Raw genomic sequence first — 14,057 nt, forward strand, 5'->3', positions numbered from 1 at the left:
CATTCCCTGTTGCACCTACTCAACTCTGCCATCCTAACAGGAAAGCAGCCCCAGACAACACATAAACAAATGGGCGTGGCTGTGTTCCAATAAAACTTTATTTACAAAGCCAGGGGGTGGGCCAGATTTGGCCCTCAGGCCATAGTTTGCCATAAGCAATGTTGTTTTGCTTATGAGCGTTTAAAATTTATTGAAGGGTGAGCTGTAAGGAGTAATGAACATTATTACGCTTGGGATCAGGAAACTGGTGTCAAGACCTGGATCCTCCACTGCAGCTTTCATTTGATACAAGTCAGTGATTTCCTTCAGCCCCAGTCTTCTCAATGAAATGAGGGGATGGGCGAAATGACTGTTCAGATACTATTGATGGCATTCTCTGTTTCTGAAGAGACACAGGGGTCTGAAATTCACCATCGATAGGAAATTTAGAGATGTTTTGCATCCACAGGGATCCAGGTAGACTGGAATCATGAACTCAGTCTCACAAAGTGGATTTTAGTAGGAAAACTATAACGTCTAGTACTTAGGTTTTAAAAAGATACAGTGAGGGGCTTCCCTGGTGGCGCAGTGGTTGAGAGTCCGCCTGCTGATGCAGGGGACACAGGTTCGTGCCCCGGTCTGGGAAGATCCCACATGCCGCAGAGTGGCTGGGCCCGTGAGCCATGGCCGCTGAACCTGTGCGTCCGGAGCCTGTGCTCCGCAACGGTAGAGGCCACAGCAGTGAGAGGCCGGCGTACCGCAAAAAAACAAAACAAAACAAAAAAGATACAGTGAACGTGCAGACAGTATGGGAGAGTCCTAGGTTAAAGAAGCATAGGTGAAAGGTTTGAGCTGATAACTAGTTCATGATGAGTCAACAGAGTCAAGTGACTGCCCCACAGGGCAGAGTGACATTAAGCTGCATTAGTGGGGAAAAGTTCCAGGAAAAGAGGTCAAGGGCCCTTTCTAAGTTTTTGTTAACGAGACCACACCTAGAGTGTTGTGATCAGCATAGACACCGCCCCCTTAGGTCAGACTTTGACACCTGGAGAGTGTCCAGAGCAGAGGACCAGTGTGGTGAGGGAATTCCCTACCCTGCATTGAGAGGAGGTTGAAAGAAGTGTCTGTGTTCATGAGTGAGGAGGGGGCAGGGACCAAGGATATGGAAACTGCTGAACTTAGAGTTCTTGTAGAAAATGACTTTTGAAAAAAAATTTACATCTTTAGCATCTAGATTAATACCCAAAACATAATAGGCACTCAAATATTTGTTGAAAGAAAACCTCTAAGTATGTGAAGAGCGTTCAAGTGGAAAAAGTATTCTACTTGTTCTTGGTGGCGTCAGAGACCACAACGAGGACAGTGGAAGGAAGCCACGAGACGCTGCCTTGGTCTCGGCACCAAGAGGGGTAGCCTGCGTCACTGTACCTGGCAGGCAGCCAGAGGGCTGCTTTGGGAGCCCCCCCTACGGTGATCTGAGCATATAGTCCCACAGTTCCTGGTAGCCACAGTATATTCAGCTGCCCCAGAAGGCAGTTCTGTCATGTCACCTTAAGGCCTCTCTGGCCTTGAGAGTCTGCTGTGTTTGCATTTTTCTGTACACATAGGTTTCTTGTCAGTCAACACTCATATCTCCTAAAGTGCAGTGTGGACTGGTGAGGTGTGAAATGATTGTAGCTATTACATAGACTGACATTTTTTATTTTAATATTTATGTGTTTCTTTTAATGTGTATTAGAAAAGATATAAAGCTAGCACATCATAATTCCATCAATATTGTATAAGACAAGGCTACATTGGAAAAGCAAGTAAAGCTAGAAATATTAAGGAAATGGCAGTGCGTATATCGCAAAAATTGAGAAAGTAGTTAGGTGGATAGCTGAGGTCTGTTCTAAGTAAATTCTATCAAACTCTTGTCTAAGACATATAAAAGCCATTTCACTTTTCTTACTAGTATTCCAACTCCCTCTTCTACCTATAATAGGATGCTTTTCTCTATCACAGAATCCCATCACCACCCAAGACTCAGATGATTTCTTTGTCATTAAAAAAAAAAAAAAAACAGTAATGCCCACTGGAGGAAATTCCATAAGAGGAAAAAAAATAGAGTGAACAAAGGAAGTCTTATAAAATCCCACCACCCCAACTTATCTGTAGCTTTCATTCCCCCTTCAGAATTCCTTCCTGTCTTTGAACCCTTGTGTAAACTTTTTATCATAGGGTAGATGTACTTTACATTTTTCATTTTAAATTGAGCATATCAAATTGCTTTATTGCAAACTCCTCTTTGCTGTGTTTTTTGTTTTCAGCATTTTTGGCCACTTGTCATTCCTCAAACCTCACACAATAATTTCTCAAAATTTACTTTGACCCTGATTTCTTTGTAAGTAAAATGGAATTTACACTGTAGTTCAGGCGCTGGAGTTTCAGCTTCTTCTCCAAATACCTTACCAACGAAGCTTTAGACACCCTCACTTTTCTTGTTTATAGTTTTCCGTGGCATTTTATAATTTAAAGTTTTCATGTGAACCCTATCATTCCATCTTTTGCTTCTGATCTCCCTAGGAGGCCTTGTATCTGTAATACCCTCTCACCAATCCACTAAAGTCCCATTTAAAAGTGTTTCAGAAATCCATGAGGACTCCATGTCCCATGGATATATGTAGCTAATGCCCTCTGGTTTAACCTGCTTAAATAAAGCATTCCCACTGTACTCTCTCTCCCCATAACCTGACTCTGGGCATTTCAATTTACGTTTTTCTGCATATTTATACAATCAAATTATCAGCATACTGCCTATCTCATCCATTATCTGATATGTAGCTTTAGTTTTAGATATGCTCCATATAAATGTCCATTACGTTATTTTGGGTCAAAACATGTTTGAGATCAGGAATCATGATCATTCTGTCCAGTGTTTTGGACAATCCTGGTGTGTGGATAATTAGACTTCTAAGGAGTATTCTGTAGAAAGTTGAGCACTGTAGAAAATGTGTCTAATAAATAGAAAAAGATAATAACTGGTTGTTCTTTTTGTGAATTTTTTAAAGGCTGGATTACAGTGGACCTTCCAGAGAGTTTTTCTTCCTGGTATCCAGAGAACTCTTTAACCCATATTATGGCTTATTTGAATATTCAGCCAATGACACATACACAGTACAAATAAGTCCCATGTCTGCTTTTGTAGACAATCACCATGAATGGTAAGTATTTTTTTTCTCCAACGCTTTTCTTCAGCTGATTTTCTGTGATATTAGTTTTTATAGGAACCCACACTTCTTTTTTAAACATTTTTTCCCTTGGAGAAAATCATATTTTCAGTTAACTGTCTCATTTGACTCTTGTTTGTGTTGTCAAATTTAATATACAGGCAGTCTCCAAGCTAGGAATAGATTATGTTCCATAAGACCAATTTTAAGTGAGTTGGGTAGAATTCAAAAGGTTTTTTCCACTGAAGGAAAGTTGCGGGTGATGTTAGGTTCCCAGCAAGACCCTAAATCCCTCTCTGCAGCTTTGGGCCACTCTGAGATCTGACGGGGGCAGGTGGGGGTGAGTAGGAGAATGTCCTGACCCAGAGGTCAGGCAGCTTAAGGAGCAGCCCTTGGGGAAGTGGCTAACACTGGGGGAGGGGCAGAGCAGCTGGGCTGTTGGTGTTCTAGGGGGAGGGAGGGCAGGAGGATGGGGTGCCCTGGAGGAATGGGAGGTGGAAGAGAATGCTGGCAGGCAGGCAGGCAGGAGTGCGGAGTCACAGCAGTGGCCCCTTACCCTAGTGACTGGTTCAAGTTTGTAGCCAGGAATTGCCCCTTTCCTAATTTCTCACACAAAACCAAGGAAAACTGGGCTAGGATTCCCATCTGGGAATTATTTATTCTGAAAATCCCGAATTGCACTCTTTTTATGACATTTATTTTTACATGCCTGCATTTATAGACTTGAAGTATCTTTATAACCCCTGTTTGCTTGTTCCTGTTCATTTTCACTATAGTAACAAAAAAGAGAACATGAGTACGACTCATGGAAACAATTTCTTTGAGTCATGAGGTTAATACTGGTGGGTGGAGGGCATTAAGTTTTAGGACTTATTCTTCAAATTAACTTCCGTTTAACTACAATTTGGAGTCCTCCTAAGAGTAGCTATGGCAGCTATACTAACATAAGTGGATAAAGAAAAACAAAGCTGCTGGACATTCATCTTAAAATGGTTGCCTAACACTAAAATTACAAATGAATAGTATGGACCTCAGTGTGGATTTACGCTTTCGGAAGGCATCAGGCTTCCAAAGAGCTAGAAACTTGAATACTTCCGAAAAAGAAAATACATGTACATCTCAGCAAACCCAGTCGTGACAGATATATTTAATAAAATTTCCGAAGTGATTCAGTATAGAATTGAGCACTGAAATTTTAAAGAACAGCATGTCCCATGAGGAAACTCCCTCAAATGTACACATGCATAATTCTTGGATTGTGAGTTATCATCAAGAGAGGGGTTTGAGAGAGAACAGAAATAGGAACTTTCTCACTCTGAGACTGGGCTTTTCCTCAAAAAGGAATTGCCACTAGGTTTGCATTAGAGAAATCCTGCTAATATTCATGCAAGCAAACTACAAGGGGACAACATTTTCCCCACCACCACTGGTCTCATTCTGTCAACATTTCTTAGAAGTGATATAGGGAAATTTCACTGCCATGCTAACAGGAAATTCATGTTGGCCATGTAGGGTGCTACATGGTGGACATTACTGACACGGGGTGAAAGTGGAGCAGTATCTCTCTGAACATCAGAGTGAAACAGATTTCTTCTACAAGGAGATGTGACTATCAGCCTAATGAAGACCCAGCCTGCAGTGCACACAGACTCTCATGGACAAACTTAGATGATTAGAGCTGGAAAGCATTCTTGAGAGCAAATTGAACCGTTCAGAAATTGCTCCATGGGGCTTCCCTGGTGGCGCCGTGGTTGAGAGTCCGCCTGCCGATGCAGGGGACACGGGTTCGTGCCCTGGTCCGGGAAGATCCCACGTGGGGCCCGTGAGCCATGGCCGCTGAGCCTGCGCGTCCGGAGCCTGTGCTCCGCAATGGGAGAGGCCACAACAGTGAGAGGCCCGCGTACCGCAAAAAAAAAAAGGAAAGAAATTGCTCCATGATGTGTAAGCCATCTCCTGCTTTTCCTTCACAGGTTCCGGTTCAGTGGTAGGATCCTTGGTCTTGCACTAATTCACCAGTATTTGTTGGATGCCTTCTTCACACGGCCCTTTTATAAGGCTCTTCTCAGAATGTAAGAGTGTTTTTATTGCTTATGTAATTAGCATGTAAAGAATGTAATATTTCCTTTATCAAAAGGGGTCTTTTGACAATGTCATTTATCGGCTCACTCTCTCAAATCTATTACTTAATAGTGATTTAGATTTCTGAAACTAATCAACTAATATAATTTCAAAAGTGGTTACTGGATTTTTCCAGCTTCTGTTCCTTTATTCCTGTCTTGCTCCCAAAGGCTTAGTTTTGCTCCACTCTGAATAATTCATTCTCATTTGTTGCTACACATGTGTCTTCAAAACACTTGTACTTCAAATACAGTGCTGGAATTCCTGTGGTATTAATGCCGATTATTAATAGAATAGTTGTGGCTTAGTCTTGGTGACTCACAGCCCCCCATCTTTCACAAGATGCATTTTACATTTTGCTTTATGCAAACTTTCAACTGTTTATTCTTGGTTCATATTTTCATTCTCTTTTTTTTTAAATGTGTTTGTTTGTTAGAGGTGTGCGATATTTTTAAAGTCTCAAATGTATCTTGAGATCTCTCTATATGCAAGACAGTCATTTATGATGGCAGATGAAAATTTAGCATTCACAGAATTTTTTCTTCATTGTTAGCACAATGAAAGATTGCAATTATTGTGAAATGTAGAGCAAACAGTTTCTGTCCTAGAATCAGTAGTCATTTTCAAGGATGAACAGAAGAAGGCAACTATCTGTGAGGGTAGTAGCTCAAACTTGCAATGAGAAAACACAGAATGATGGCATGGCTCTGACCAGCTCATTCCTTAACCAAGGCCATGTATCTGCTTTCTGTCAAAATGGAAGCCTAGAGCTCAATTGAAAGCAAAGTATTTCTAATAGTTCTTAAAGAGGGTCAGTAGGAAGACCTTTGCCATCCTCCCTTTTGGTATATGGACCGATGAAGTCCTGGGCACCTGGACACTGACTTCTGCCTCTCTGGTTCTTCTGGCCCATTTGCACCTTCCCATTTCATTGCCTTATCTCTCATTTTCCATTTAAGCTTCCTGAAAGAGTAGTCTACACTGACTGTTGACACACCCTCAACACATTTTAGCCTGGCTTTTTTTCCCACCAATAACCTATGGAAGCTTTTAAAGAATGTTTTTTAGTCTTTATCTTAATAGACCATTCTGCTGCTTTTGATACTGTTGACCCCTCCCAACCCCACCACCCATTTCTCTTGCGTTCTTCCTTCACTGGCCTATGTGACACTGCTCTCCTGGTTCTCCTTTCACTTTTATGCCTCCTTTGTGGATGTCCTGACTTGCCCTTAAACCTCAATGTTCCTGAAGCTTCCATTCTTGTCCCCTTGCTTTCCTCTCTCTGTGTGCTCTCATGGGCTATCTCTTTACCTGTCTCATCTACTCTCCAATCCGCACCCACAGACATGATCTCCCTTGAGTCGTAGGCTCAAGCGGTCAACATTCCACTGAATATCTCCTCTTGTATGTCTCACAGGCACCTCAGAATCAACATGGTTAAAACTAGACTCATCAATTTCTCCTGACCTAAAAATGTACCTTCTCCCTTATATGCCCAGTCACAGATCAAGGTGCCAACATTCTCAAGTCACTCTGGTCAGAAATTGGGCGTCATCCTCAAACAGGGATGGTGAATACACAGCACAATTTCTTCTCTTCCCCACCTCCCACCCCATTCCCATGGTACAGGTCACAAATCATTTAGGTACTTTTTCCTGCTGAACTCGTTGTAGCCTCAGGAATTTTTCAACTTTTGGCCCTCAAGACTGCCAATGAATCAGAGTTGTCTTGTAACTTGAGTTCATTTGCCATCCTGTTTTAGATATACTTCTTTATACTACCCAGTAAAACCATTTATTAATTTCCACATTCACCTCCTAAATAATTCTTAAATTCATCTTCTCTACCCTAATAGCTGTGCCCTAATTAAAATCCTTATCTTATTTTGGCCAGATTACTGTAGTGATCTATTAATTGGTTTCCACCCCCCAATTTTAAGTAATCCTCAACACTGCCACTTCCAGAAGAACAATTTAAAGTCACATCTCATGTCTCACCATGTCATTCCCTGTTTTAAAACCTTTCAGTAGTTCTGAATCACCAAGCTCCTTAGAATGACGTTCAGACCTGCTCCCAGCTACTTTGCAGCCTCATTCTCTAGACATTCTGTCTTGTGGTTAACTCTCTGGTGCTGCCAGTATGCTTGGAACATCTGTATACTCCATCCCTTTGTGCTTTGTTCAGGTTGTCTTTTTCTCCTGTCTCTCTTTTTCCCCTTCTTCTCCTTTTCATCCATTCCCCTTTACCTCTCTAGCTTGAAACATCCTGCAAACTTTAATATAGGTATCATCTGCTCCAAACGGCTTCTTCTAAATCTCCAGGTCAAAGTAAATGCTTTGCATGTTTGCTGTGGGAGGTCCCTATATCTACCTTATCTTTTTTTTTTTTTAACTGAAGTGTAATGTACATATAAAGAAGTGCACTAATAATAAGTGTTACGCACCCTAGGCTATCACTTATCACCTTACGTTAACTTATCTATTTGTGTCCCTGTCTCTCCCACTAGACCATTAGCTCCTTGAGGGCAGTAACCGTTTATCAAGTAGCTATTAAGATACTTGGCACATACTTGATGCCTAATACATGTGTAGACTGAACTAAACAAAATGGTCTTTGAAATTGGACTGATGGGAGGAAGTTTCAAGACAACTAAAGCAAATCAATTGCTACCATCTTACAACAGGGTCATATAATAGTAACTCCACCTCATGTAGATCTTCTCTTAGAAAACCATTATAACTGTAGAGCAATTCTGTAGCTTTCAGTTTTCAGAATCACAGAAAGAATAAGAACCATGCAGAAAAAAGGGATGTATGTGAATGTGGATCACGGAATCTAGTCTTTTAAAAAAAAGTTAAAGTACAGTATAGAAACATACGAAGAATTTCTAATTAGGAGAATGATAATTTAAGATTGTATAACATAGCCAAAGAATACTGAACCCAAGTTGTCAACTCGAGTTCCATTTCCAGCTCTGGCATTAATCGTGGGTGACTGTGCAAATGACAGCCACTCTTTGCACCTCCAGTTCTGTGTCTTAAAAGACAAAACAAACTGAGTGATTCCTAAGGCATTTTATATATCAGAATTTTTCAATTTTATGTCAAATTTCTGAATTATTTCACTGGTTTGGTTACTAACTTTGACGAAGAACATTCCAGAAATCACTGCCTGTTTTAGTTGATCTTGTTCTTGTCATTATTTCTTAGTTTCTTTCCTCACAACTCTGGGTTTTTGCTAATAGCCATGACTACATATTTTTTTTTTTTCTATCTGTTTATCATCTTAGTCTCTGTGACCTGAGTGATCTAGAATACCTTGATGAAGAATTTCACCAGAGCCTGCAGTGGATGAAAGACAATGACATCCATGACATCCTGGACCTCACGTTCACTGTGAACGAAGAAGTTTTTGGGCAGGTCTGTGTGTGTGAATAACTGGTGACTAAGTGTGGTAATTGAAGGCTATTGGTTGGTGAAGAATTAATTCAGTGGCCTAAGATCAGATGCTTATTTATTTGTGGTTGGTTGGGTGGTTTAAACCCAGGTTTATGTACAGTTACAATATTCTTGGTTATAAAGGTTATTCTAATGCCGACTTCAGATTAAAATAAAATTTTCTAATTTGTAGACTGCACTATTTGTATGTTGTAAACAATCTTTTTATTTCCAACTAAAATACCCTCATAAGATATTAGAATGTGCCTTGTACCAAATACAGCTTTTAAATATCCATGCCACCCCAGAGTTGAATATTAAATTATTTAATTGGCCCTTGTACTTACCTCTCATTCATGTTTAACAACTGAAATGGATTGTTTTGAAGCTGAGGGAAAGTAAACAATATTTTGGTGAACGTTTGGAAACGTATTGTTTTTTTAAGAAGTTGGTAGAAGAGTTGGTCAAAAGATTTTCAGAAATTATATGCTAATTCATAATTAATATTCTTAGTTAAACATTAATACTTGGCTGGTCTCCTGAATTTCATATTTTGGAAAAGAAGTTCTCAGTTTAACATTCACTTGAATGTAATTCTGCTTCCTTAAGGTAAACGTTTACCTAAATATTGGCTTTCTATATGTAGTTGATTGTGAATCCTAAAGGAATTTGTGAAAATGTCTTTTTGTCAAACATTCAAATAGCAGTGGGACAGAATCTGGAGCCCTTTTGTTTCCATTTAAAAGACTTATTTGTTTAATCAGGATTTAAAGCTTAACCTTGCAACACATATATATATATTTTTTACGATATGCGGGCCTCTCACTGTTGTGGCCTCTCCCATTGCAGAGCACAGGCTCCGGATGCGCAGGCTCAGCGGCCATGGCTCATGGGCCCAGCCGCTCCGCGGCATGTGGGATCTTCCTAGACCGGGGCACGAACCCGCGTCCCCTGCATCAGCAGGTGGACTCTCCACCACTGCGCCACCAGGGAAGCCCCGCAACACATATATTTTCAACCACTGAGGCTCTCAGACGTCTGCTCATGACTTAGCTTTCCCTGAGCATCAGTGGGTGCCTGGGCTCTGTGCTGGTGCCACACACCCTGCTTGTGGGATGTACCCGGGCCAGGGCAGAGACAGGTAGCTGGCTGATTCCAGCTCATTGGTAGCAGTGGTCTTACAACATCAAGAGTATTGCTTTATGGTCAGTCCTTTTGTTTTTTAATCACAGATTACCGAACGAGAATTAAAACCAGGGGGTGCTAACATCCCAGTCACGGAGAAGAATAAGAAGGAGTACATCGAGAGGATGGTGAAATGGAGGATTGAGAGGGGTGTTGTGCAGCAAACAGAGAGCTTAGTGCGTGGCTTTTATGAGGTAAAGACAATCAGCAGGAGTGGGGCTCTCAGTCTGATGTCAGCAATACCTTGGTCCACTTCACTGTACTTCATATGTGTGCAATATTTCCATTTCTCTTTGGTATATTTACCGTTGCTATTTCAGTTCAAACACTTCAACAATTTTTCCTGTATGTTTTAAGAACACAAAAAAAGCTTATTGCCCTGTTACAAGAAATCACTGAAATAAAATGACCTGCATTCAAATAGCATTTGACGATTTAATGACCACTCATAACGTTTAAGTCACGCATTTTACTCATGCTTAGATATGTGTAATCAGATCTCATGCCTGATATGTGAAATGATCGTATCTGAGGGTCAGAATGAGTTGTAACAAGTCTTCCATACGACTTCTTCTGTGAAAAAGCCATAGCTAAAATAAAAATAAACTGTGAAAGTGACTGGAGCACTAGATCTTCTCCCAAAGAGAAAAAAAAACTGGATTAATCAGTGACCAATTATAAAACAAAAATTCTGTTGAAAACCTCATCAACCTTGTACTAAAAATATATTTATAGAGAGCTTTACATGTTTTAAAGTGCCTCCACAGAATACACCCATAGTATTCCCAACACTCCCTGTGCCCTCCTTTTCTGATGAGGCTTAATTATAGCTGAGGCTTCTCCAGGTTCTTAAGCCATGTCCTATATTCTTTTTATTCCACAGGTCGTGGATGCCAGGCTGGTATCTGTTTTTGATGCGAGAGAACTAGAACTGGTCATCGCAGGCACAGCTGAAATAGACCTAAGTGATTGGAGGAACAACACAGAATATAGAGGAGGTGAAATTTGACTTATAGATGGCTGGATTTAAAGTTTCAGATTAGAGGGAAGCAAGCGGTTTGGCACGTTGGCCTGGATCCAGGACAGACAGAGGCACTTGCACTCTAATCATAGGTCTGATGCAGGCTCCTTTGAGACCTTGGGCAAGGTACATGCCCTTCTTTCCCTAGCTACCTCATCTGTCAAGTGGAAGGAGAGCTGTTTACACACCATGTAAGGATGTCGTAACTCTTAATTGTTAGTGAAGGAATGTGGCCATAGGAACATCAATTAATGGTTTTATGGTGGTGTTAGTGAAGCACCAGGGAGCTCATACCCAGCTGGTCAAACTCCACCTATTCTGCCTTCATCCTCAAACCTGAAGAGGCATACCCTCTGAGCTTCTTAATGAACAAACACAGTTTTTCTACATTTCACTTGAACTGCTTACCAGTTGTAATTCACAGTTGAAACACGTGAATGGAGTAAGATATGGTTCTCAGATTTCAAGTTTCTTGAACAAGCCCTTCTAAAATTCAAGCATTAAGTTCAACTGAAAAGGAAACTGCTGTAAGGTTAGTTAAAAACTACACACGTCACCAAATGGGAACTTTTAGGACTGGCACTTCTGTAGATCAATACAAATTTTCAATTAGTAATTGGCACCGAAGCCTGTGACATTTGCTGAATCAAGACGCATGGAAAGGGACCTGATGCTAACCCAGAGTTAAAGTTTTATTCAATACTTTTAATCAAAGAAAGAATACATTTTCTGAAATTTATTGTAGTGTTATAAAGTGTTCAGAAAGTCGTGACAAATGACGGTTGGTTTTTGTTTTTGTTTTTGAACTCAGAATGTAAGAGGTTAGCAGTGGTTCTGAACTTGGAGAGTGAAGAATACAATCTTTAAGTCACTGAATTAATCACTTAGACTAAAATGAGAGCTGAGCAGTTCTCCAATTATCTGTAAATTGAAACAGAGATTTAGAAAAAAAACAACAATTAAAAAGTTTGGAGTACAAAAAAATACCTTAACGTTGGCTCAGTTGCTTTTGTTTTGGCCTCTGCTTGGCTCTTCCAGCCCATCACTGTTGCCCTGGGCTGGCCTTGCCCGTCCATTTTCTCTGAAAGACGATATTAAACTGCAGTGTCCATTGCTGCTATTTCTGAAGTCCAGTTGCTGTAATAACTCTTTTCCAATTGGCCCCGTGTATAATCCAAATATGACCTTGGCTATTATAACTTTGTTAACTATTTTCACTAACTAGAACACAGTTTCTCCAACATGCTACATAACTTACATCTTACCATAAATGCTATTAGCTCATTCCTTCCCCCCCGTCCCCAAACCCCAGGAGATTCTAATAGCAATGCCATTCATCAAGTCCGCCAGTTTTGTATTTACACGGTATAGACTTTTATTCACTGTATATGACTAATCGAGTCCCTATTTCTATGGTTATTGTCAGTCTTATCAAGTGAAATCCTTGAGAGGAGAGGGCTGGGGGGAGGGGGCAGGAAAATGGCGACATGCCCAGCTGCCATGTTTGCTAACCCAGCTACTTGGCACTGAATGAAGGGGCGGCTTTGCTGCCATTTGCCATATGTTCACAGGGCAGCTGTTTATAGAGAATAGGATGAGACATTTTCACTCCTCCTCCTTCTCCAAATGGTTTGGCACAGACAGCAAAGGAGAGGCATAAAAGGGCTGATTCAAAGGGTCAGAAAACTTTAAAGCTATAAAGAGCCAACGCACTTATTTTATAGATTAGGAAAGTATTTGCTCAGCACCAAACAGCTGGTCTTTGCCAAAGGCAGGACAAGGAGCCTATGCATCTCCGTGTCCAGTCTAGTTGTATTTACGCTTCATTTGGATCCCTTTCTTCTCCAAGGGCATCGCTGATCAAATGGTAAACAGTAAGGCAAGATTCTCCCCAACTCCTACAGCCACGGAAACATGTGAGGAAAAATTTGAATGAAAATGGTTTCTACCTACCTTCTATTTAGGACTTAACTACTGCTGACTCAGAATTAGAGTAGCTCTCTATACATTGACTATGTCAGCTAATTGGTTTGAATCACTAACTGTGCCTTAATCCTCGTCAGCCTTCTCTCTGAACTTAATTTTTCTCGGCAGAAGGTTTTAGAATCCACAGCTACTTCCTCAATCCACCTGTGGGATGATACTTTTGACATTTTATTAAATTCTAGTAAAGTATGGAATAAAAGTAACATTTAGGTTGATGATTGAGATTTATTAGTTGAAGGAGTTAAAGTAATAAACTTATTTTCCCTTTTTATTAATAAAAAGTAATTTGCTTTTAAAATATGAACATAATATATAGTTTTAAAATGGTTTGCAATTATATATTGATTTGAATAATTATTTGATTTATGTCTCTCCTTTACCAGAAGCCCTGTGAGGGACTATTTCCTTTGCCATTGTCCCCCAAACTTAGGACACTGCTTGGCATAGCAGCGCTAGAAAATTATTTCTTAAATAAATGACCAAAAGGGTTAAACATTTCCAGTAACAGCAGTTATATTTTTCAGAAACGGTATGGTTAAAATAACTCATTTGTTTTCTTCCCTCCGCTAGCTTCATTTAGTGACCACTAAATGGAAACAGAGGTTTCTTGGTTTCATTTAGTGTTTTGTTTAACTTCTGACACTCATGTGATCACATTTACAGTGTAATTCCTTGGTCTTAAATTATAAATAACCTTTAACGAATCCAAGATGATGATTTATGTCTGGGGGTCTTTTGTCGACTTGCCAGTGTCGTGGTGACTTAAGATAGAAAACTCAAAGTAACACGGGCTTTCATGATTGCTTTGATAGGATATCATGACAATCATATTGTAATTCGGTGGTTCTGGGCTGCAGTGGAAAGATTCAACAATGAACAACGACTAAGGTTGTTACAGGTAAGATGCCATCAGTTCATCTTTTTAATGCATTAATATAGTTATTTTTGGAATTGCAAATTTTTAATAACTGCTAAGTATACTCAGTAAATACATTTAGGTTTATCTACATATTCGGGATATACTGTCTTCAGACTCTCCTGACTGTGTGGGTCTGTGGTTCCATCACTATGCAGAACATCCCCAACCTAGTCCAAGCATGTCATTAGAGCTGTGAGGAAGTA

The 14,057-nt window shown here is 40.3% G+C and overlaps 1 protein-coding gene across 2 annotated transcripts in view; it reads left to right on the forward strand.

Moving 5' to 3' along the window:
- The window catches only part of HECW2 (HECT, C2 and WW domain containing E3 ubiquitin protein ligase 2), a 411,404-nt gene that overhangs the window by 378,140 nt on the left and 19,207 nt on the right, over positions 1-14,057 (forward strand). For both annotated transcript variants that reach the window (XM_060016380.1, XM_060016381.1), the window contains 6 exons: positions 3,030-3,182; positions 5,159-5,257; positions 8,596-8,725; positions 9,976-10,122; positions 10,812-10,926; positions 13,748-13,833. In XM_060016380.1, the coding sequence (XP_059872363.1) occupies positions 3,030-3,182; positions 5,159-5,257; positions 8,596-8,725; positions 9,976-10,122; positions 10,812-10,926; positions 13,748-13,833 (730 nt within the window). The remainder of the gene's footprint in view (positions 1-3,029; positions 3,183-5,158; positions 5,258-8,595; positions 8,726-9,975; positions 10,123-10,811; positions 10,927-13,747; positions 13,834-14,057) is intronic.

The sequence above is a fragment of the Delphinus delphis genome, chromosome 7, assembly GCF_949987515.2.
Source record: "Delphinus delphis chromosome 7, mDelDel1.2, whole genome shotgun sequence".
Lineage (NCBI taxonomy): Eukaryota > Metazoa > Chordata > Mammalia > Artiodactyla > Delphinidae > Delphinus > Delphinus delphis.